Source organism: Eptatretus burgeri, chromosome 11 (assembly GCF_056783735.1).
Source record: "Eptatretus burgeri isolate ZD-2024b chromosome 11, Ebu_testis_v1, whole genome shotgun sequence".
Taxonomy (NCBI): domain Eukaryota; kingdom Metazoa; phylum Chordata; class Myxini; order Myxiniformes; family Myxinidae; genus Eptatretus; species Eptatretus burgeri.
Window position 1 is genome coordinate 75,532,132 of NC_140971.1, and position 26,072 is coordinate 75,558,203.

Here is a 26,072-nt window from a genome sequence, read left to right on the forward strand (position 1 = left end):
CTGCCACAACAGCCAGATCACTCCAAAATTGATGGGTCAGCCTCTATTGTTAAGATCAAGTTGTGAATTTGATTGTGTTCCATAGCATTGTTCACTAACCCTGGACAGTCTTTTACACACACACACACGCACACGCACACGCACACGCGCACGCGCACGCGCACGCGCACACGCACACGCACACGCGCACGCACACGCACACGCGCACACACACACACACACACACACACACACACACACACACACACACACACACACACACACACACACACACACACGTCTGTCTCCTCCGTAGCTCCAAAACCATAAACCCGAGCAGCCTGAAACGTTGCATGCATACTAAGAAAACTCCAAGGAAGTGCAAGAGTGAAAATTGGGTGTTTGGGTTAATTAGAACACCCCTTTTGATGATAATTAACGGCATTATTTAATTATATCCTTCTTCAGGCGATCCTCGGCCACCTTGCTCTCTGGGTCTTAAGGCATTTCCTGGGTAACCTCGCTGGGGTCTGAATGGTTTGAAGCCGCCATGTGTTTTGGCCTGCTCAACCATGCCTCGACTTGGAACAGGTCGCAACAACTTCTTAACGATGAAGTTTTTGTTTTTTCACTTTCCTCACTCATAATGAATGCCTACCTGTTCATCATAGCTATGAATCGTTGTATACATCGCTTTTTTAAGTCCTACAAGTTTTCAAATTAGGAGCTTGGAGTGATTTCATGCATTATGTGATACGATTTTGCTCGATCTACTCTCAGGAACTAATTAAAGTACCGGCATTCCTCACTTAACGACTGAGTTCCGTTCCTACGACTAGGTCGTTAAGCGAATTGATCGATAAGCGAGGATATTTTTTTAAATGTTTATACAGTAGTGTACTGTATACTGTAATAAAGAGAATAGAGGAAATCAGCTCTAATATACATTACTTAGGTTTGCATACTGTAAATACAGGTTATCGTTTTATTTATTCTGAATAAAAAGTTCATTCATTTGCCGTTCCACTTTCATGAACTTTCATTCCACGAAAGCTAACCCCTTTACAGTGAACTTATTTTGTACTTATTCCATTCTATCCTCTTCTTCTTCCTCTTCCAAGTGCTGCTGCGCTTCCAACTCTATTAAATCTACGTTAGTTAGCTCTCCCTCGACATATTCCACTAATTCTTCAATATCTTCCACTTCAACATCTAAATTAAACACGTCAGCAAGTTCCACAATTTTTTTATTAATGACATCGACATGTTCGTTTGTCAAACCCTTCAAAATTATTCACGAAACTTTCAGGCATTTGTTCCATATGCCTTGCATACACTTTTCTGTCACTCCCTCCCAAGCTGATTCAATGTTCTTTATGCAGTGTAAAATGTTGTATGATTTCCAAAGGGGTGATGGGATGCGAGATGAGAAAGGGTGATGTGAGATGAGATGCTTGACGCCGAGACGCCGTGCTGCCATTTCCACAACCAAAGTTCTCGTACAGCGTACAATACTGACTGGTCGGAGAGCTGGTCGTAAGTACGGGCGGTCGTTAAACAGGTAGGTCGTTAAGTGAGGAGTGCCTGTATATCATCAAAATATAATTTTGGTTTTGAGGATCGGATATCGTCTGGACTAAATAAGTGTCGAAATCTGTTGTGAAATCTGATAATTTAAAGAAATAACGAGTCACATAACCGATATACAGTGGGGAGAACAAATATTTGATACACTGCCGATTTTTCAGGTTTTCCCACTTAGAAAGCACGTAGAGGTCTGTAATTTTTTATCATAGGTACACTTCAACTGTGAAAGACGGAATGTAAAACAAAAATCCTGAAAATCACATTGTATGATTTAAAAATAATTAATTTGCATTTTATTGCATGAAATAAGTATTTGATAAATCAGAAAAACAGAACTTAATATTTGGTACAGAAATCTTTGTTTGCAATTACAGAGATCAGACGTTTCCTATAGTTCTTAACCAGGTTTGCACAGACTGCAGCAGGGATTTTGACCCACTCCTCCATGCAGATCTTCTCCAGATCCTTCAGGTTTCGGGGCTGTCGCTGGGCAACACAGACTTCCAGCTCCCTCCAAAGATTTTCTATTGGGTTCAGGTCTGGAGACTGGCTAGGCCACTCCAGGACCTTGAGATGCTTCTTACGGAGCCACTCCTTAGTTGCCCTGGCTGTGTGTTTCGGGTCGTTGTCATGCTGGAAGACCCAGCCATGGACCCATCTTCAATGCTCTTGTTGAGGGAAGGAGGTTGTTGGCCAAGATCTCGCGATACATGGCCCCATCCATCCTCCCCTCAATACGGTGCAGTCGTCCTGTCCCCTTTGCAGAAAAGCATCCCTAAAGAATGATGTTTCCACCTCCATGCTTCACGGTTGGGATGGTGTTCGTGGGGTTGTACTCATTCTTCTTCTTCCTCCAAACACGGTGAGTGGAGTTTAAACCAAAAAGCTCTATTTTGGTCTCATCAGACCACATGACCTTCTCCCATTCCTCTTCTGGATCATCCAGATGGTCATTGGCAAACTTCAGACGGGCCTGGACATGCGCTGGCTTGAGCAGAGGGACCTTGCGTGTGCTGCAGGATTTTAATCCATGACGGCGTAGTGTGTTACTTATGGTTTTCTTTGAGACTGTGGTCCCAGCTCTCTTCAGGTCATTGACCAGGTCCTGCCATGTAGTTCTGGGCTGATCCCTCACCTTTCTCATGATCATTGAGGCTCCACGAGGTGAGATCTTGCATGGAGCCCCAGACCGAGGGAGATTGACCGTTATCTTGAACTTCATTCATTTTCTAATAATTGCGCCAACAGTTGTTTCCTTCTCACCAAGCTGCTTGCCTATTGTCCTGTAGCCAATCCCAGCCTTGTGCAAGTCTACAATTTTGTCCCTGATGTCCTTAGACAGCTCTCTGGTCTTGTCCATTGTGGAGAGGTTGGAGTCTGATTGAGTGTGGACAGCTGTCTTTTATGCAGATAACGAGTTCAAACAGGTGCAGTTAATACAAGTAATGAGTGGAGAATGGGAGGGCTTCTTTAAGACAAAACTAACAGGTCTGTGAGAGCCGGAATTCTTACTGGTTGGTCGGTGATCAAATACTTATTTCATGCAATAAAATGCAAATTAATTATTTAAAAATCAAACAAAGTGATTTTCAGGATTTTTGTTTTAGATTCCTTCTTTCACAGTTGAAGTGTACCTATGATAAAAATTGCAGACCTCTACGTGCTTTGTAAGTGGGAAAACCTGCAAAATCGGCAGTGTATCAAATACTTGTTCTCCCCACTGTACCTATTTATAGCCGATATACCAATTTACTTCAAGCAAGCAAGGCTAAGTTCCCTCCTCCATACATACACAAGAAAATGTGAAGTTTCCAAAGCATAAAATTTATCATTTTCAACTGTTTGGAAAATTATGTTGAGTGAAGAAAAAATTTAAGAACTTAACAAAATGAACGAGCTTCATTGAGCTGTGTGATTTAATGCATTCACTGCTCGACCTTGCACCCTGTTCCCCGAGGGACTGCCTATCCAGAGCATCTGCCAGATCTGGGTCTATATTTTCGGAGGTTTTGCGAGGTGCTCTGAAGAGAATCAAAGCAAATGTGGAAGAAAAAAAAAAACACGTTAAAAAAAAAAAAGTTGGAACGTTTGCGTGGTCCCCGAGCCGATGTACCACGTGACACATGCACAAACGAGCAGGCAAAATGGTGGATTTTCTGTAATGTTTATTTCACAGGCGATTGAACTTTGCAATGTCTCCAGGGTTATTCTGCATTAAGCAGCAACTCTTTTGTGGATAAAGTAATTTTATTTCGTTAACTGCTGCATGCACGGTGAAGACGGGCTTTAAAATTAAAGAGATCCTTTGTGGTGCGCAGCGATAGACTGGCCAACCATTCCTTCTCAACCATTTAATTGGAGTGCTTCCATGAGTGCTTAAGCCACTTTTCGAGCACCCATTGTCGATCGTGGAACCGCGCTGCGTCATTCTGAGTGAATCGTTCACTCTCTGCGGATGCGTTTGCCGTTCTATGTCATTCAGAGTGAGTGGTGCGCGCCCCGTCGCCCCGAGCGTGTGGTGCGCGCCCCGAGCGTGTGGTGCGCGCCCCGTCGCCCCGAGCGTGTGGTGCGCGCCCCGTCTCCCCGAGCGTGTGGTGCGCGCCCCGTCGCCCCGAGCGTGTGGTGCGCGCCCCGTCGCCCCGAGCGTGTGGTGCGCGCCCCGTCGCCCCGAGCGTGTGGTGCGCGCCCCGAGCGTGTGGTGCGCGCCCCGTCGCCCCGAGCGTGTGGTGCGCGCCCCGTCTCCCCGAGCGTGTGGTGCGCGCCCCGTCTCCCCGAGCGTGTGGTGCGCGCCCCGTCTCCCCGAGCGTGTGGTGCGCGCCCCGTCTCCCCGAGCGTGTGGTGCGCGCCCCGTCTCCCCGAGCGTGTGGTGCGCGCCCCGTCTCCCCGAGCGTGTGGTGCGCGCCCCGTCTCCCCGAGCGTGTGGTGCGCGCCCCGTCGCCCCGAGCGTGTGGTGCGCGCCCCGTCGCCCCGAGCGTGTGGTGCGCGCCCGGTCTCCCCGAGCGTGTGGTGCGCGCCCCGTCTCCCCGAGCGTGTGGTGCGCGCCCCGTCGCCCCGAGCGTGTGGTGCGCGCCCCGTCTCCCCGAGCGTGTGGTGCTCGCCCCGTCTCCCCGAGCGTGTGGTGCGCGCCCCGTCTCCCCGAGCGTGTGGTGCTCGCCCCGAGCGTGTGGTGCGCGCCCCGTCGCCCCGAGCGTGTGGTGCACACGCCGTTATCCCAAACTCAAGGTTTCTGGGTTGTATGCAGTACGTACTGTAGTCGTTAATCACACTGACTCCAACCTGCCGATTCCCGAAAAATTGCCAATATCGGCCAAGCACTGGTGTGCGTGTGTGTGTGTATGTGTGTGTTCATTCACAAAGCATAACATGTTCTCTCTGCTCACTCCCCGACCCCCACCCCTCTCTCTCTTTCTCTCTTTGTCCCATCCTTGCTCTACCCCCACCTAATACCGTGCAGCACCCTCTTCCCACACCTCTTTCTCTTTCTCTCTCTCTCTCTCTCTCCAATCCTCTCTGGACATGTCTGGACTTGTTTGTGTCCAGGCAGGTGTCTCTCTCTGGACGCGTCAGGGTGGGTGTCTGTCTTTCTCCGGACGCGGCCGGGTGGGTGTCTGTCTTTCTCCGGACGCGGCCGGGCGGGTGTCTGTCTTTCTCCGGACGCGGCCGGGCGGGTGTCTGTCTGTCTCAGGACGCGGCCGGGCGGGTGTCTGTCTGTCTTCGGACGCGGCCGGGCGGGTGTCTGTCTGTCTCCGGACGCGGTCGGGTGGGTGTCTGTCTGTCTCCGGACGCGGCCGGGCGGGTGTCTGTCTCCGGACGCGGCCGGGCGGGTGTCTGTCTCCGGACGTGGCCGGGCGGGTGTCTGTCTCCGGACGCGGCCGGGCAGGTGTCTGTCTCCGGACGCGGCCGGGCGGGTGTCTGTCTCCGGACGCGGCATTTATGGTATGACCGGTAGAAAATTGATTTCAGAGATTATTTTGTTTCCATCTTAACTGTAATTCTTTGCACAATCATTTTAATGAGACAGTATGAATCGTAATTAACACTCCACCGCATGTCTGCCTTCCCTTCCCCCAAGCCTCCTCGTTCCTCCTCCCTCATCTCTCCTTTCCACTCCATATCTATCTCTGTTCTCTCTGTTCTCTCTGTTCTCTCTGTTCTCTCTGTTCTCTCTGTTCTCTCTGTTCTCTCTGTTCTCTCTGTTCTCTCTGTTGTCTCTGTTGTCTCTGTTGTCTCTGTTGTCTCTGTTGTCTCTGTTGTCTCTGTTGTCTCTGTTGTCTCTGTTGTCTCTGTTGTCTCTGTTGTCTCTGTTGTCTCTGTTGTCTCTGTTGTCTCTGTTGTCTCTGTTGTCTCTGTCTCTGTCTCTGTCTCTGTCTCTGTCTCTCTCTCTGTCTCTCTCTCTGTCTCTCTCTCTGTCTCTCTCTCTGTCTCTCTCTCTGTCTCTCTCTCTCTCTCTCTCTCTCTCTCTCGTCATAAATAAATAAGGTCCATGTCTATCTATAATTCCAGCAATCTCTGCGTGTGTCTCTGTATGTGTGTCTGCATGCGTGTCTGTCTGTCTGTCTGCGACCGCCGTTTCTCGACAACCACCTGTCCGATCTGATTGAAACTTACCAGGAATATTGCTGGGGACCCGCGGATGTGCCTTTTCAAGGTTTGATATCAATCGGACGAGCGGTTCCCAAGTTACGGCCATTTTATTGCTTTTTTCAGTGTTGGAAAGGTGTATATATCGCAGCTGAAGTGTCATTCCACCATATCATGCCATTTTTTCCCAAATATATATCAGAATAATGATAACAGCATATTAATAATAATAATAATAATAATAATAGCACAATAATTGGCAGTAATAAAAAGAATAACGTGATACAATGACCAATGTCTGTCAACCAATAACGACATATATTGTCTGTCAACCAATAATGACCAATAACGTCTGTCAACCAATGACAGGACACGGTGCTATGACATCACGAATGATTTCACAATTAATGTTTATTTATTTATTTTTGCACGATTGACGTCACAATTCTTCTTCTTCTTCGTTTGGGATGACGTCACATATATATATATATATATATATATATATATATATATATATATATATATATATATATATATATATATATATATTAATACTGAAGGACCAATGTTGTGCTCCTCCTAGCGGTCGCGTCACGTTTTTCTCGGTACTGTGACCTGGACTGAAAGAAACTTCGTACCTGTAAGAGTGCATCGCACATAGTGGCAATAGTCAAACTTCAACTCTGAAGCAGAATAAACACTTTTCGTTTTACATTCGTTTACATGGTGACGTGTGACGTCATGACATCATCGGTCATTCGCTGACGTCATTACGTCTGTCGTCGACAGACCGTTACCGCTGAGAGGTGTAATTCCACTCCTTGAAAATAGCGTCTGCAATGTAAAACCCTCTTCTGCACATGCTGACTACCTCAGAATGTGAATTTCACACAAAAAATGTCACAAGAAACATTGTATCTTCTATATATTGTTACGTTTGAGGGGGGGGTATGCATTCAAAGGGTAATTAGGATGTTTAATTAGGTATGCCATGCTGTTCGAGTTTACCAGGATCTCGATGTAATAAGTAGCAATTCAGTGGTGATAAGTTGTCTAGTAAATGTTCATTTCTTCAAGGGGGAAATGATAATTGTCACGTAATTAGATAGGGACACGGGATAGGGTAAGTGTGTCTGCGTAAACCCCTTTTAGTAGTCCCTGGAGGCTGGCCGTGACGTCACAGGACAGTGCTGCGGATGGCTCCGCCCCGTGATCACGATTGGCGGAAGGCGACGGCGGTGGGCCAATAAAACGGCTCGATTGGAAGTGACAAGGACGGGAGGATAAAAAGGTTCTGTTCGGGGTCGAAAGGGAAGAGGAAGAAGATCGGGACAAAAAGATCGTGTTTTTTTGGTGTGGAGGCTGTTGCGCGGGAAGCGTACTTGTTGTTGTGCTGATTCGATCGTGTTCTTCATCGTGTCTTGGAGCCTTGCTGAGCCTCGTACCTCACCTTGGTTGGCTCTGGGGTTCTGCTGACTCAGAGTACGGGGTCGAACGGCGGGCGGACCTGCCTCCCTCTCCTGCTCGCAATTTGGCGCCAGAACTGGTTCCCTGGCAGCTGTGAGCGGACTTGGGCCAGGACCAGGAGGTCGACAGCACCACAGTTTCTCCTGCCCCCCCCCCCTGGCGAGAGCAAGGCCAGCTCGTCCGACGCTGATCCAGGGACAGTTGCGTCCACACCACGGTCCAGCCTGACCACCAGAAGTAGCTACGTTTTGTGTGTGTGTGTGTGTGTGTGTGTGTGTGTGTGTGTGTGTGTGTGTGTGTGTGTGTGTGTGTGTGTGTGTGTGTGTGTGTGTGTGTGTGTGTGTGTGTGTGTGTGTGTGTGTGTGTGTGTGTACTTGGCGCCTTAGAGGGTTTGAGAATTGTATATTCATTGGAATTGTCTGCGTTTTCCCCACGCCCGATCCCACACCATCCCGTCGAATCGCCCCGGATCCCTTTTCTTGCCGAGTCTTGTTATTTCTGGTTAATAATAAAAACAAATAAACATCATCAACTCAGTGAAAAGTGACTCGTGCCACCTTCCTCGTCCCGTTTGTGGTAGAGCGATTAGAACCGCCATGTTTGGGTTATAAATAAATAAACCGCCTCCATCGTTTCGGCTCATTCTACGTTGGCGGGACTGTTCAAGTCCCGTGGACGTCACATTGGTGTCAGGGTGTTGGATGTTCGAACCCCTCTAAATTATATTTGGTATCGGGAGAATATACCAAGATTAAAATCTCGCCACGAATTGGAATATAAAATTACTGCAGAAAAGCGCGCGAGCGCGGGAAAATTTTGGCGGGATTTTTCAAATTTAAATTAATTGGCGGCAAACGGGACTTCTGCACCATGGCGGACGTGCAGATGTTTGAGGAGGAAGGCCACGTGTCTGGCAGCGAGTCGGGGGAAGAGGGGAGAGACGGGGGTAGGGTTGGAACCTCCCCCATTCCGAGCGTGGACCGTGCTTCATTGCCCGTAACGGGGCCGGCAGCGCCGGAAACCGGCGCGATGTCGATCCAAACAATGTTGGAACATTTAATAGGGGACATGACGGCACAAATAGAAAATCAATTCGTGGCACAGAGGGCAGAAATGACGGCACAGAGGGCAGAAATGACAGATCAATTGGGGGTAACGGGGGTACAGTTGGGTGCACAGATCGATTTAATGAGGGATGAATTGGGGGAAAAGATGGAGAAAATGAAAACTGAGATGCAGGAGTGTGTGGATGTTAAATTGGGAGAAATACAAAGCAAATTCGGGGCTAGATTGGAGGAAACAAAGGTAGAAATTACATTGGAGGGGGAAAATATACGAAAAAAATTGGTAGATAAAATTGATGCAACGAACATTTGGGTTGATAAAGTGGATGAAAGCCTGGAACGTCATCGTGCCTGTGTGGATGCTCGTATGCAGCTGCAAGTTGAAGAGTGGGGAGAGCTGAGGAAGCAAGGGATGAATTTGGCGGAGGAGGTAAAAGGATTGGAGGCTCGTTTGGCCGAACAAGATAAAATTATGAGCCAAGATGAAGTCTTGGATAAAGGCCTGGTAGAGCCGTCTTTTGTAAGTAGAGTGTCCGGGTTGGTTGAGGAGCAGCTACAAACTCGCGACGGAGCCTTGGAGGAGGTTGTGCGGGCCCAGAGGATCCTGCGGGAAGAGGTGAATCGGTCCATTCAACGTTTGGAACAGGAGGCAAAATTGACCCATGAGACCCTCACCACAAAACATCTTTGGCCACAGTGGGCTCCGAAATTGGATACGCAGCCACAAGGGTGTTTGATCCCTGGGCTGGATTCGGACAAGGGAGAAACTGAGAAGCGGGCCACCGTAAAAGTGATCCCCCTGGTAAATTTCGACGGGTCAGGGAGCATTGAAGCTTTTCTGACACAATTTGAGTGCATTTCCCGACTAAACGGGTGGAATGAACGGGAACGTACAGGGAATTTGGTGGAAACGTTGCGGGGACCAGCCGCAGATGTGTTAAACGTGATCGCGGAGGGGATGTTGACCAGCTCCCACATTTGCGAGGCGTTGAGCCGTCGGTTTGGGTTCGCGGAAAACTGTGATCTGGTGCGGGCCCAGCTCCAGCACCGCAGATTAAAGCCGGGTGAGACAGTGCAGGAGCTGGCACAGGACATTTACCAATCAGTCAGGATCGCGTATCGGGACCTTACAGTGGAGGCGTGGGACAGACTGGCACGAGAGAAATTTTTAGCTGCTCTTCCGGACCCTGAGGTCCGAGCGCTAGTGGAGCTACAGGATCCACCCACCGTTCACCGAGCGGCTGAGTGCGCAGCCAGGCTGGCCTCGTGGAGGCGGCTGGGTCGGGTGCCCGAGAGGCCATCGGTGACGATCCGACAGGCGGGGATCCAGGATCAGAGAGGGGGGCTGGGAGAAATTGGCATTACCCAAATGTTACAGGAAATTTGCCACAAACTGTTAAGTTTGATAAGGGGTAATTCGGTAGTTGGTGTGCCAAAGCGGCGGGGTCCAGCCCAGCCAATAGAGCAATTCGATTATGGCCGAGGGGGTCCGGAACCGGAAGAGACATTTCACCGATACTCACGGGGGCCTTTTATGGGGAGTTGTTTCCGGTGCGGGCGAAGAGGACACATGCAACGATATTGCCGGTACCCGGCGATGGAGGGACCCTCCAATAGAGTTTTAGACTCGGAGAGGGTGAATCCTCCTGCTGAACTGCCAGGTCTATCCGAGATGCCCTTTCATAGGTCGGGTCCGGAGATCACTGTCGGGGGTCGGGGAGACTAGATTGGGCTGAGCATATACGGCCATGCTCGGCTGCTGAGATTGTGGCGAAGTGCCCTCCTTTGGTGGAAAAAAATGAATTGTGGGAAAATTGGCATGGGTTTGTAAGTTCTGCTGGGTTTTAGAGTGACAATCGGGACAGTGGGTAATTGGTAACAAAGCGGGGCACAAGTGGCTGTCCAATGGCTGGTGCGTGGATCGGGTGAGAAATGCTGTGTGAGTTGTTTTAAGTTAAGAAGTGAAATGTATGATGTACACATCGATTTTTTATTGGACATGGTGTGGTAACAGGGAAGGTCATGGTTGGCGAAGTGTTAGAAATGCAGGTGTCACATGTAAGGCCGATGGGGTGGGGGAGTCATGTGGGTTTTGTGGGTGGGAATGATGTGCTTGTCCACAGGGATTGCTGAAGCTCACGGTGAGCGGGAATTGCGACCCCCTTCAAGGAGATTCACCACCTGGTGGGTAATGGTGACAGTGTCTGGAGGCAACTGGGAGAGGGTCTGGTTGGGTGACCAAGGCGGGTAGAACCTTGGCGACCCAGGAAGGCCAGAGGAGCCAGTGAGACCCCTTCTAGAGTGTTGTACGGGATTAGAGCTGATGGCTACCAGGGGGGAGGGAATCAAAGGGAGCGGGGTGGAGAAACGTCCGGGTTGGATTAAAGCTTACCTGTGGGCATGGTTGCACCTGAGATGCCCCCATCATCTTGTGGTAACCCACCCCACGGCCACGACGGGATTCAGCCTGCATGATTAAAATGAGGACCATGACCTAGAAATGTGATGATGACCATGGTGTGAGTGTTGTGAAGATGTATGAGTCCCACTCGATCCCGCACAACTTGACATGTGCAGCAAGGGCATGATGTCCGCATAATTTTGGGGCAAGCAAATTTGAAAATTGGCTCCCCAGGTAACGCTGGGTCTATTAGCATCCACTGGGGGAGGCGGTCAAGTGTAAATATCCTGTGAATAGTGTCGTTCAGGCTTAGAGTAGGAATGTAAAGTACAAGTGTTGTGTTTTTGTGGAACCTTTTGTTTCCCCTCCCCAGATCACTGGAAGAGTGCTGGGCAAGAGCGATGATCCAGAAGATGGAGTGCAACTTCGCTCAGTGCTATCATGTGATAAAATAAAAAATAAAAAAAAACGAATGATTGTTTAGGCGAGGATAAGGCCATAAGGGGGTAGTACATTAAGCAGGATAGGTAAGTTAGCTGCGACTCGCTGCCCATTGCCCCTCCTACTTTATTTCGTTAGGTTAATTAGGTGCGAGTCAGTAAGTGTTAAGGCTGGTACGGTAGCGCCTGTGATATACCTTGCAGGAGCTGCGGTACCAGAGGAGGGGGCAGTGTTACGTTTGAGGGGGGGGGTATGCATTCAAAGGGTAATTAGGATGTTTAATTAGGTATGCCATGCTGTTCGAGTTTACCAGGATCTCGATGTAATAAGTAGCAATTCAGTGGTGATAAGTTGTCTAGTAAATGTTCATTTCTTCAAGGGGGAAATGATAATTGTCACGTAATTAGATAGGGACACGGGATAGGGTAAGTGTGTCTGCGTAAACCCCTTTTAGTAGTCCCTGGAGGCTGGCCGTGACGTCACAGGACAGTGCTGCGGATGGCTCCGCCCCGTGATCACGATTGGCGGAAGGCGACGGTGGTGGGCCAATAAAACGGCTCGATTGGAAGTGACGAGGACGGGAGGACAAAAAGGTTCTGTTCGGGGTCGAAAAGGGAAGAGGAAGAAGATCGGGACAAAAAGATCGTGTTTTTTTGGTGTGGAGGCTGTTGCGCGGGAAGCGTACTTGTTGTTGTGCTGATTCGATCGTGTTCTTCATCGTGTCTTGGAGCCTTGCTGAGCCTCGTGCCTCACCTTGGTTGGCTCTGGGGTTCTGCTGACTCGGAGTACGGGGTCGAACGGCGGGCGGACCTGCCTCCCTCTCCTGCTCGCAATTTGGCGCCAGAACTGGTTCCCTGACGGCTGTGAGCAGACTTGGGCCAGGACCAGGAGGTCGACAGCACCACGGTTTCTCCTGCCCCCCCCCCCCCGACGAGAGCAAGGCCAGCTCGTCTGATGCTGATCCAGGGACAGTTGCGTCCACACCACGGTCCAGCCTGACCACCAGAAGTAGCTACGTTTTGTATGTGTGTGTGTGTGTGTGTGTGTGTGTGTGTGTGTGTGTGTGTGTGTGTGTGTGTGTGTGTGTGTGTGTCTGTGTGTGTGTGTGTACTTGGCGCCTTAGAGGGTTTGAGAATTGTATATTCATTGGAATTGTCTGTGTTTTCCCCACGCCCGATCCCACACCATCCCATCGAATCGCCCCGGATCCCTTTTCTTGCCGAGTCTTGTTATTTCTGGTTAATAATAAAAACAAATAAACATCATCAACTCAGTGAAAAGTGACTCGTGCCACCTTCCTCGTCCCGTTTGCGGTAGAGCGATTAGAACCGCCATGTTTGGGTTATAAATAAATAAACCGCCTCCATCGTTTCGGCTCATTCTACGTTGGCGGGACTGTTCAAGTCCCGTGGACGTCACAATATTAATACTGAAGGACCAATTTTGTGCTCCTCCAAGCGGTCGCGTCATGTTTTTTCTCGGTACTGTGACCTGGACTGAAAGAGACTTCGTACCTGTAAGAGTGCATAGCACATAGTGACAAGAGTCAACTTTCAACTCTGAAGCAGAATAAACACTTTTCGTTGAGACGGGGGCGAGGAGTGAAGAGGCGGGGGTGGGGGATGAAGAAACGGGGGCAGGGAGTGAAGAGGCAGGGGTGGGGGATGAAGAGACGGAGGCAGGGAGTGAAGAGGCAGGGGTGGGCGATGAAGAGACGGGGCGAGGAGTGAAGAGGCGTGGGCAGGGGATGAAGAGACGGGGCAGGGAGTGAAGAGGCGGGGGGCAAGGTAAGCAAATTTTTGGGTGGGGGTAAGCAAATTGAAAGCGGGAGATGGGGGGAAATGGGGCGGGGGATGAGTGGGCGGGGGCTGGGGTGAATTAGGCGGGGTTGAGTGTGAGGGGGTGGACAGGGGGCGGAGGCCCAGGGGCAAGTGGGGCGGAGAATCAAGAGACGGGGGACGGGAAGTGAAGAGGCGGTGGCGGGGCAATTAAATTTTTGGGCGGGGGTAAGCAAATTGAAGGCGGGAGGGGGGGGGAATGCGGCAGGGGCGGGGGATGAGTAGGAGGGGGCAAGCACGCCCTGTCCAGTCCATGTCCCTCGAGTGTGGGTGAGCTGGTGGGGTGGTTGAATGAACGGAATCCGTCTGTGACGGGGTTTCGGCTAGTATATTGTTGCGGTCTTCGCGCCCGCCGGCGTGCGACGGCCACGTAACTCGAATCGCGGCACGTCGCCCACCGGACGGACAATCCAGTCGTGACCCTCTCGGACTAACGCCGGGAACCAGTCACGGGTGGACCTTTCGGTCTCACCGCGATCGAGCCAATCAGCCCCCGCGTGGGATAGGGTTGCTCGCCAAATTCGAACTACCTAAGTACCCACGCGGAGGGTAGACCGGGCGATCGCACCTCGCCGCAGGTCGACTTCGGACACGGGCCACTTGAGCGACCCGTTCCGTACTATCAGAATAACCGAGCGGTGTTATCGTCGACCTCGACGGTTCGATTAATTATCGGGCGTACTCAGCCCACTACCAACCCTTTACGTGAAGCAAGATGAGGGTTCAATGGGGGAAAAGACGAAGCGAAGCGGGAAACAGTTCAACAATAAAGCACATTTATTCGCGACGAACGGAAAGCACACAAATACAATTCCACCAAATGCACACAAAAAAAAGAGAACACAATTCCATTTACACAAAAAGCAAACATAAAAGTGAAAACACAGTGCAGAGCTAATACCGACTACCGAGCACACGGCAACACTTATACAATTCTACTTCACAGACGGCGCCGACAACACATACCCAAAACCAAGGAAAAGAAATACCCTCAAGAATGAGGTAGGCCTGGGGCCGAGACCTGGTCGGGCCTACCCGTCTGGTGATGAGACGCGGAGCGGCGATGGCCCCGCAACCCGCGGGCCTCGTGGACAGTGCCTGGCTGGGGGTGGGAACGGGGCCCCCTTGGTCGCACTATCTCAGCGCGGGGGGAAACAGGAGGGGGGTTGCTGATGCTCGGGGTATAGAGGATCTTTATTATATGCGACGAGCGTCTCCACCTCGGCCAGGTCGCGCTGCCGGCCTCCCAGGGGTGCAGCTCCCTGCACGACGCGAGCACCCCCTCGTCCGCCCTCGCCGCCTCTCCACAGCTCGTCCCCTCCGTTCCGACTTCAACGCACACGACGAGCAGCTCCACCGCCCGCGAAGTCTTGACTCTCTGTTCCGACTCCTTCGCCTCGTTCCGACCTTTACTACTCTCCGACCCCTCGTTCTCGTTCTGACCTTTACTCGTTCCCGTTCTGCTGACTCTCTCGTTCCTCTTGCGACTCCTTCGTTCCGACTTTTACGACTCCTTTGACTGACGAACACCGTCCTTTCATCCCCCCGCAACTTCGCCCCCGACCCCCTCCCCTTGACCCCTCACCTCGCTCCCCATTGGCCCGAGAAAAAGTGGGCGTGAAGGCTTTTTGATCCACAAATTTGCATATATCGATCGCCCTGGGGGCGGGGCCAATTCGCCCCTCGCTCACCGATTGGACGGCAAAAAGTGGGCGTGTGTCGTTTTCGATCCGTTTTTGAAGCAGAAAATCCGTGATTTTGTACACGCTGTTCAACGTGCGCCCTACACGAGTCCAGCATCGGTGCCCATGAGTGGCGCGAGATGACGGTGATGCGATGGTGGCGAGTTGTGACGGTAAAGGTCGTGGCGGTTGTGGTGAAGCGGTGGCCGTGGTCGGCGGTTGATGCCGTGGTTGCGATGGTGGCGATTGGTCCAAAATAAAGATAGTAAAAGAAAAACGGCTATCCTGAAGAGTCGCAGCACGTATAAATGACATGTATTCCCACTAGACAACGGGTTTGGGCCTAACTACACATGCACTTACCGAGATACCTCACCTAAGGGACCTGAATGGTGGTTTGCGAATCTGGTAACCACAACACTACCCCCTTCCCTTTTTACAGACTCGTCCCGAGTCGTCAAATTTTCGTGTGCCATCATGTGTAGTTTTCCCCTAGTACACTTTACCTACGGATCCCTGAGTGCGACATTCATAGTATTCGTGTCCCCAAAATAAATAACCTGAGGGCTGCGTAACTACCTAAACAAACTCACTCACACGGACGACTTAAATAAAATTGCCGGCGCTAAGACATACATGCCGGGGGCGCACTCATATGTACAGTACATCTTAACCTTAACTTACAAATTTTACACTAAACCATGGCCCAGGATCATTGAACTCTGCAAAAGAAAGCAGTTAGCAGGGAGCCAGGCTGCCCACATGCAGTCTCTGACTCAAACAATGCAGGTGACAGGGAACGTGGCTGGCTGCTCACACGCAGTCCAAGGCCTTCCCTTTTGAACTGAACTCAGTGAACCACAACGGTGCATGGGCTGCAGAAACGCAGTCTCCGTGCCAGCTCAAGTGGCACACGCAATGAGCACAACGAATGGATGCATCAATGGATGGACGCAAACACGGTGCACGGGCCGCCACTGCAGGCCCGTGTTGTAGCTGCCAACAGGGCAGTTCTTGCAGCTTGCAAACTGTTGCCTTGATCCTGGCGCACATGGAAATGAACAGGGGGGGGCAAAGCAAAATTGAACGGGGCTGGTGAACATGGGCAGTGGGCATGGCATGGCAAAGGTGCAGGCAACACAGCCCGCAGAAGAAGGCCGCTGCAGGCAAACACAGCCGGCAGATGAACTGGCCGGCACAGGCCTTGAAGCAAAACACGGCCAGCCGATGGCACAGGCCTTGCAGCAAAACAACAGCTGCCGATGAAGTTGGCCGGCCTCCGCCCCGAAGAAAAACACGGCCAGCCGATGGAGTTGGCTAGCCTTTGCCGTTCAGTGGAGGTTGGTGGAGGGAGTGCGGTGGTGCTGGCCACTTGGAAGGCGGGCTCGGACCTACCTACCTGTCTCCCTCCCAACCTATCGCCTTTGCCTGTCACTGTACATACCCACTCCCTTAATTTGTGAAAAACCAATTTAGCCCCCACTTATTTTTTTTGTTGTTTTTATTTTTACTTCCCCACTATAAATCGTCCCCTAACCCCCTTTATCGTCCTTGTTCGGCTAACCTATTCTGTCACCTAGCCTACTCCCAACCCCTACGTTCCCTTCCAAGAGGGGAATAAGGGAGAGCTAACGTCCTGTGTCGAGGCCCAACGAAGCCTCAGAATGGCCTCCCCAGAGTTCGGCGATCTTACCCAAAGTGGGTCCAGCGGCCCACAACGACAGCGAGGGGATGGATGGTGCGGAGGGGTACACTTCCTAATCTACCCTATCCATTTAACTGTTAAACTACCCCGGGGCTTTCAACAAGCGCCTCTCGCTTAAACTATTGGTTCTAACAACCCAGATTCCCGTCGCCTGTGTTGGTGTCCTTACAATTTCGGGCCTCGCCCCCCAATTTTCTCTCCGTGCCCTCACACGGTCTCCTGGCTGGGACACGTGGCTCACTTTGGCAGGCACGACCCTCTGCCGATTCTCCCGCTATGGCACCCCGGGCACTACACTGCCTCCGAGCCTACCAGCTCCCTAACACCGGGAGTGCCCCCATGGCACCTCCCCTGAAACGCACACGTGGCAGGCCGGCCTCCCGGGCCCCTTTCCGAGGGTCACCCGTGCCCACTGCACTGCCCACGCGGCTAATGGCGCCCCGGGCCCCCGCACCAAGCAGGCGCACCCGTGCCCACTACTCTATCCCGGCCCCCCATGGGCCCATGGCCTACCGCGGCCGACTAGCCTGGTGCCCGGGGTGCCCACTCAGCGATACTCACCTTTCGCAGCCACGCTCCCAAGCCCGTCAACAGGGCTCCTGCACCCCTCCAAATGGGTCTCGAGCCTACTTTCCCACCAACAGCAAAACGACCTCCATTTTTCAATTTGACTAACCCCGCTAACTCACTTTACTCTGACCCCGGGGTCCCTTGGGCGGGAGTCACTCCTCCCCCCAATCACTCATCGCACCATGCATTCCCCATTCGCTCCACTCACACAGACCCGCTGGCCTCACTCACTCAACAAGTACTCACCTCACAACTCACCAACTCTTCAACACACACACCGCTGAACTCTGCCATCCTTCTATCTGCACCCCGTAACTAACTCGTGCTCCCACGTCGTCCCTTATACTACAGCACGTTCCTTTTAACACTACGTAGCTAAACTACGTCCCCTCTACACATTCACAGTCTGTCTCTGTCTCCAAATGTCCCAAAAATCACTTTCCCAACCTAAATCTGGCTACAATCCCTCTAACTAATCCATTCCACGGACTCCATGAGGACTTACCCCTGCCCCATGAAGTCGGTCTAACTAAGCTAACCCTTCCCCCTAACTAGTTTCCATCCTGTGCCCAGGTAAGGGGGTCTTTCACCCCTTGCCCAGGAATCCTGTACACCCGAAAGTGAGGCTTGCTTTTTTTTTTTTTCATGCGCAGCACCTGCGCGGCAACTCAGAGCTCGCACACTTTGCACCTGCCCGTGACGTCATGCAGCTGCACGTGTTCCTCGTCCCTCCTTGGACGCTACCATCCGGCAGAGATACCCCTCCTGCCGGATTCCAACCACACGTGCAGCCATGACGTCACCGTGCGCATAAAAAAAAACACAAGCCCCATGTCTCGAGGGGTTTCCCACGCGAACACATGTGCTTTGCCCGTTGGAGCTGAACACACGATCGCGTGGAGAACCCGTCCGGTCCAAATCCATTTACCTGCCTAAACTTTGTCCGTCCGCGGGATCGGCAAATCCACCGCGTGCGTTTCCGGACCGGGACTTCACTCTCGCAAGCGAGCACGTGGTGGTCTCGTGCGTTGCACAGCACGAACCGCGTGCTCACTGCTGGGTGAACCCGGCACGGTCCTCGAAACAACCACAGCCGCTACTCGGCTTTCTTTCTTCTGTCGCCTTCGTCGTCGCCATTCGACCCACGCACACCTGCGTGTTACGACGCACACAGTCCACACCATTAAACTCACACCGGGAGACGCGGCTGCGTGCTCCCGCATGCCAACCGACATCTCCCTCTCATACCGCTCTCTCACACACACGGTCTCCCTGGCACACAGCGACCTTGCACACGGCCGTTCACTCACGCGTGCCTCACTACTCACACAAACCATACTACTCACACGTGGTGCTCTATTCACTCGCGCGGGGGCACTCACCCGCGGTGCCTCACCCACACACGCGAGGGCACTCAACCGCTGTGCCTCATTCATACACACGGCGACACTCACACACGCGGTCTCTTCCACACACGGTGCCTCACCCACACACGCGGGGGCACTAACCCGCGGTGCCTCACTCACACTCCGTGCCTCATCCACACACGGCGTGCTGGGAAGCACGTACTCCGGCACCATCGCCACCACACCACTCACACACGGGGTCGCTTCCACACACGGTGCCGCACTCACACCTTGCACCACACACACAGGGACAACCACACTGGGGATTTGTGTCCCCACAAGGGTCTCCGGGGCCTCTACACCCCCAAGCTCTCCGTGCACCCGTCCACAGCACTCGTCCCCTCAACCTCGCAAAGCACGACCGAACTCACCTGGTCGTGACTCGCCTCAAGGGGGCATACTCCCTCCCCTCGTTCCTGGAGGAGGCCATCCCGCTGCTCGCACCGGGTCCCTACACGCTCCGCGAGCTCAACCCCATTGTCCTCCACTACCTCCGTGTGTGCGTGCGCGTCACTTACCCCGTCTTCATCGTGTAGTCTTCCCTCTATTTTTTCTGTCTCCCGTGTCTCTGCCAACTCTTCACCCTTTACCTCCCTTGTCTCAACTATTATTTCTGTTGTCGTCACCTCGTGTCTCGTCTCACACGTTTTGGTCTCCCCATTTAATTTTTCCCTTTCGGTCATCGTCACGACCCTCGCCCAACACGTTCCACGAATTATTTTTCACCCGCCTCCACCGCGGGCCTGTCAGCCGTTGCACCCCCACCCAGCTCGTTTGCTCCCACACGTGGAGTCGCCATTTTAAGCTCCCTGCTCACTGCCTTCATGCCCGCCTGCAGGCATTGGCCCATGTTCTGCGTCTCACCCCGCAGCTCTTTCATGTTTGTTTCCATTCCGTTCATTTTTGTATCCATCTTTTCGTTTATTTGTTGTGTATTCGCATCCATCGTCGTTTTCACTTCATTCATTTGCTTGTTCATGTCTTTCATTTCGTTTTTTATTTCATTTGTCATTGCCGCCAGCATGGCGCATAGCTGGGCCACGTCGGGTGCACTCAGCTGAGCCGTTTCAGCAAGGGTTTTGGTGGAGAGGGGGGGGGAGGTGTCATACACTGCGGCCGCTGCCGCACCCATTTCAGGCTCTGGGTTTAGTTGGGCGAGTCCGTGTTCCTGCACAATCAACATTTCCTGCTCGGGGATTCCATCCTGGACCATGGACTCTACATTATTACACATATACATTTCTAATACCCCCGGCTCCCGCTCGCCTTGAGACGCCATCTTGCTTCTCGTGAAGGGTTAATTTGCTCGCTCGTAATTTGGAGGGAATCGGGGGTCGCTTCTCTCACCCCTGGACCGATTCCCGTGAATTTCGCTGGAGACAGGAGAGCCCGTTTTCCTGTTCTCCGATACCAGTGCCGAGAGGAGGGCGATGGATTTGTATCCCACTCCTGACACCAGTGTTGCAGTTTTCGCGCCCGCCGGCGTGCGACGGCCACGTAACTCGAATCGCGGCACGTCGCCCACCGGACGGACAATCCAGTCGTGACCCTCTCGGACTAACGCCGGGAACCAGTCACGGGTGGACCTTTCGGTCTCACCGCGATCGAGCCAATCAGCCCCCGCGTGGGATAGGGTTGCTCGCCAAATTCGAACTACCTAAGTACCCACGCGGAGGGTAGACCGGGCGATCGCACCTCGCCGCAGGTCGACTTCGGACACGGGCCACTTGAGCGACCCGTTCCGTACTATCAGAATAACCGAGCGGTGTTATCGTCGACCTCGACGGTTCGATTAATTATCGGGCGTACTCAGCCCACTACCAACCCTTTACGTGAAGCAAGATGAGGGTTCAATGGGGGAAAAGACGAAGCGAAGCGGGAGAACAGTTCAACAATAAAGCACATTTATTCGCGACGAACGGAAAGCACACAAATACAATTCCACCAAATGCACACAAAAAAAAGAGAACACAATTCCATTTACACAAAAAGCAAACATAAAAGTGAAAACACAGTGCAGAGCTAATACCGACTACCGAGCACACGGCAACACTTATACAATTCTACTTCACAGACGGCGCCGACAACACATACCCAAAACCAAGGAAAAGAAATACCCTCAAGAATGAGGTAGGCCTGGGGCCGAGACCTGGTCGGGCCTACCCGTCTGGTGATGAGACGCGGAGCGGCGATGGCCCCGCAACCCGCGGGCCTCGTGGACAGTGCCTGGCAGGGGGTGGGAACGGGGCCCCCTTGGTCGCACTATCTCAGCGCGGGGGGAAACAGGAGGGGGTTGCTGATGCTCGGGGTATAGAGGATCTTTATTATGTGCGCGACGAGCGTCTCCACCTCGGCCAGGTCGCGCTGCCGGCCTCCCAGGGGTGCAGCTCCCTGCACGACGCGAGCACCCTTCGTCCGACTCGCCGCCTCTCCACAGCTCGTCCCCTCCGTTCCGACTTCAACGCACACGACGAGCAGCTCCACCGCCCGCGAAGTCTTGACTCTCTGTTCCGACTCCTTCGCCTCGTTCCGTCCTTTACTACTCGTTCTGCTGACTCTTTCGCTCCGACTTTTACGACTCCTTTCACTGACGAACACCGTCCTTTTATCCCCCCGTAACTTCGCCTTTGACCCCCTCCCTTTGACCTTTCAACTCGCTCCCCATTGGCCCGAGAAAAAGTGGGCGTGAAGGCTTTTTGATCCACAAATTTGCATATATCGATCGCCCTGGGGGCGGGGCCAATTCGCCCCTCGCTCACCGATTGGACGGCAAAAAGTGGGCGTGTGTCGTTTTGGATCCGTTTTTGAAGCAGAAAATCCGTGGTTTTGTACACGCTGTTCAACGTGCGCCCCACACGAGTCCAGCATCGGTGCCCATGAGTGGCGCGAGATGACGGTGATGCGATGGTGGCGAGTTGCGACGGTAAAGGTCATGGCGGTTGTGGTGAAGCGGCGTTGTGGTTGGTGGTTGTTGTGGTTGTGATGGTGGCGATTGGTCCAAAATAAAGATAGTAAAAGAAAAACGGCTATCCTGAAGAGTCGCAGCACGTATAAATGACATGTATTCCCACTAGACAACGGGTTTGGGCCTAACTACACATGCACTTACCGAGATACCTCACCTAAGGGACCTGAATGGTGGTTTGCGAATCTGGTAACCACAACAATATACATATACATCTATCTATAATTCCAGCTGTGTGTGTGTGTGTGTGTGTGTGTGTGTGTGTGTGTGTGTGTGTGTGTGTGTGTGTGTGTGTGTGTGTGAGTGAGAGAGACTGCTGTTTCTCGACAACCACTGGTCCGATCTGATTGAAACTTGCCAGGTATATTGCTGGGGACCTGAGGATGTGCCTTTTCAAGGTTTGATATTAATCGGACAAGTCGTTCCCAAGTTATGGCCATTTATTTACCAAACCAATGACAAGACACGTTGTTGCGTGGGCGTGGCCGATGGGGGAAGGGAAGCTCAGCCGCGTTCCCCATTACAGGTTACAACGTACGGGCTTCCGGACAGTGATGACTTCGTGTATTCTAATAATTTCTCGATTTCTTATGCACATTTACAGATAAACACGATGCCCCCCAAGTTATGATCATTTTCATATTAGACGGGTGCATAGATTTTGGTAACATCAGAGTGAGCTGGTGTGCTCCGAACCAGGAAGTAAATTTTTTTTCCTCTCTTCTCTTCTCTTTTTGTTTTTCCTTGCGACGACATTGCGAAAAGGCAAAATACGTTGGCGCTAATTGAATAATTGGCCATTAAAACTAAATTGTGAATAATCGTAACTGCGATATGCGAACTTCCGGGCAACGCACGTACGGGCATGCGAGAGCGAAGAAACGGCCTGTGTGGTTGTTGTTTCTTGCTCGCGGTTTGAATATTTATTTATAATTTTTTTTTTATGGGCACGTACTAGTCTATCTATAATTCCAGCAATCTGTGTGTGTGTGTGTGTGTCTGTCTGTCTGCGACCGCCGTTTCTCGACAACCACCAGTCCGATCTGATTGAAACTTGTCACGAATATTGCCAGGGACCTGCGGATGTGCATTTTCAAGGTTTGATATCAATCGGACGAGCGGTTCCAAAGTTACGGCCATTTTATTGCTTTTTCAGTGTTGGAAAGGTGTATATATCGCAGCTGAAGTGTCGTTCCACCTTATCATGCCATTTTTCCCCAAAGATATCTCAGACTAATGATAACAGCATATTAATAATAATAATAGCACAATAATTGGCAGTAATAAAAAGAATAACGTGATACAATGACTAATGTCTGTCAACCAATAACTTCTGTCAACCAATGACAGGACACGGTGCTATGACATCACGAATGACATCACAATTAATGTTTATTTTTTTTTTCTTCTTCTTCTTTGATGTCACAAATGACATCACAATTCTTCTTCTTCTTCGTTTGGTATGATGTCACAATCGACGCTGGGGACCTGAGTATGTGCCTTTTCAAGGTTTGATATCGTTCTTCATCTGTTTCAGCTGTTTCCCAAGTGTTTCCCAAGGTTTGAAAGCTGTTTTTCCCAATTTTTTGAATTAATTGTTCAAACTATTAATTAATCCCAAGGTTTGAATTTTCCCAAGGGAAACAGCTGTTTCCCAAGGGTTTGAAAGTTGTTTTTTCCCCAAGGTTTGAAGTAATTGTTGTGCTTGGTAGACATTTGTGAATACATTGCAGAGAGAGGGGCGAGAGAGGAGGGGGGAGAGAGGAGGGGGGCGCGAGAGGGGGCGAGAGAGGGGCGAGAAAGGGGAGGGAGAGAGGGGAGGGAGAGAGGAGGGGCGAGAGAGGAGGGGCGAGAGAGGAGGGGCGAGAGAGGAGGGGCGAGAGAGGAGGGGCGAGAGAGGAGGGGCGAGAGAGGAGGGGCGAGAGAGGAGGGGGAGAGAGAGGAGGGGGAGAGAGGAGGGGGGAGAGAGGGGGGAGAGAGGGGAGGGAGAGAGGGGAGGGAGAGAGAGGGGAGGGGAGAGAGGGGAGGGGAGAGAGGGGAGGGAGAGAGAGGGAGGGAGAGAGAGGGGAGGGAGAGAGAGGGAGGGAGAGAGAGGGAGGGAGAGAGAGGGGAGGGAGAGAGAGGGAGGGAGAGAGAGGGAGGGAGAGAGAGAGGGAGGGAGAGAGAGGGAGGGAGAGAGAGGGGAGGGAGAGAGAGGGAGGGAGAGAGAGGGAGGGAGAGAGAGGGGAGGGAGAGAGAGGGAGGGAGAGAGAGGGAGGGAGAGAGAGGGGAGGGAGAGAGGGGAGGGAGAGAGAGGGGAGGGAGAGAGAGGGGAGGGAGAGAGAGGGGAGGGAGAGAGAGGGGAGGAGAGAGAGGGGAGGGAGAGAGAGGGGAGGGAGAGAGAGGGGAGGGAGAGAGAGGGAGAGAGGGAGAGAGAGAGGGAGGGAGAGAGAGGAGGGAGAGAGAGGGGCGTCACAATTCAGGAGAGGGGGAGAGCGGAGGTAGCGAGAGAGGGGGACGGGAGAGGGGGTGAGAGTGGGGGCGAGAGAGAGATGCGAGAGAGGAGGGGGGAGAGAGGGGGCGAGAGAGGAGGGGCGAGACTAGGGGTGAGAGAGGAGGACGGGAGGGGGTGAGAGTGGGGGTGAGAGTGGGGGTGAGAGAGGAGGGGGAGAGAGGAGGGGGAGAGAGAAGGGGGGAGAGAGGAGGGGCGAGACTAGGGGGAGAGGGGGGTAGAGAGGGGGCGTCACAATTCTTCTTCTTCGTTTGATATGACGTCACAATTGACGCTGGGGACCTGAGTATGTTTCCGAGGTGTTTCCCAAGTTATGGCCATTTATGATACAGTTGGTCCGATCTAATTTAAACAATGCCCCAATCCAGCCGTCGTTTACGAGAGCGAAGGAACGAAGCTGCACCTATGGGCCCCCACCTACGGGCCCGCACTAGTATTCATAACGGGGCTTGCAGGCGAGCTGAGAGGTATGCGCACCCACCTCTGAGCTGTCTTGCCTGGGTTTGAATCCTGACCCAATTATAAACTGTTACCCTGCTGATGTTTTTGCAGGCAGGGTGATTCATCAATGTTTCAATCATCAATGTTTGAGGAGTTCCTCAGATGGACGTTATACTGGGTGGACCGTTTACGAGCATTAACGGATGTCAAAGATCCAACAACGTCTTTCGTGACGAGTAGGCAAGTAATCGTCAGCACCCTGGCTAAATTGCACATTCCTACCTCTTCAGGTGAGTATCAAAGAAACCGCTTTGGCAAAACTGATGCTCTGTTGATGCAAAACTGATGCAAAAGTCATGGTGCATGATAATAATTATAATATTTAGAACGTCAAATTTGATATAGACAATTTTTTCATATCACTTATTGTTGCAATCACAAAACATGAATAAGTCAAACATATTTTGTCCAATATATACTTTCAATATTGAGTTTTCTCTGAATGCCTTAATGCTGCAAAAGTCCCTGGCTCCAAGAAAACGTCAGTGCTTAATGAGCCATTGCTAAAGAGAGCATGATGCCATACTCACGCAATGAATCCCACGTTTGTTGGCCGTTGCAGCAGCACACGATCTGCATGTACGCTCACACAACTGTCACAGCTCAACACTCGTAATCCCAGGACAAACTTCCCTGGCGTTGCTCCACCCACACCCCAGATGCACACCGTCTGAAAGAAAGTTGTGTTGTCAAACTTGGCAGTCATCTCAAGTATACTTGGTCATGCATCACCAGCCATAACTTTGGGCTGTGTCACAGACAATTTTCAATAGAATGGAGCTGGCTGAATTGTTTAGTGCTGTGCACCTATCTTTTCCCCCCAAAAATTTTCAATTTGAGGATAACTTTGGTAAACATGCTCGGACACAGTTAGAAAACAGACAAATGAAGCAACCCAGTAAAGTGGAAACAATTTGACTGATTAAACTATGGTTAATTTATGCAGGGCTTGAGAGTTGCCAAGATTAAAAAGAAGTTGGGAGGAAGTTTTTTTTATTTCAACTTTCATCTTCAGATTCCATTCCACATTGACATCATATACTTGCTGTCCTGATCCATAAAGGTTAACCCCAGACTCCTAATGAGAATCAATCAGAGGAACATTTCACCCCCACACCATCCCCCCTAACATTCCTCCATCCACCTCTTAAATGTTTCCTGCCCTATTGATCATCACTCTGCCCTTGTGAAGCCATAACCTCCTGAAAATATGTATAATCCCTGAATAAAGTTAATTTCTTTGTAAACTGCTTGGGACCTGCTCTGTCATCTCCCATTTTGGCTTACGGTCTTGAAATCAGTGAGCAACGCATATCTGGAGGCCAGGAAGAACCCATTCATGCCGAAATGCCCCACCCTCCCCGACTCATCACACTCTCAAGGTCCCCTTCTGA

At 51.7% G+C, this 26,072-nt stretch overlaps 1 protein-coding gene across 1 annotated transcript in view; it reads right to left on the reverse strand.

Moving 5' to 3' along the window:
- The window catches only part of LOC147017409 (protein FAM8A1-like), a 50,064-nt gene that overhangs the window by 3,368 nt on the left and 20,624 nt on the right, over nt 1–26,072 (reverse strand). The window contains exon 4 of the mRNA XM_085847039.1: nt 25,209–25,348. Within this exon, the coding sequence (XP_085703165.1) occupies nt 25,209–25,348 (140 nt within the window). The remainder of the gene's footprint in view (nt 1–25,208; nt 25,349–26,072) is intronic.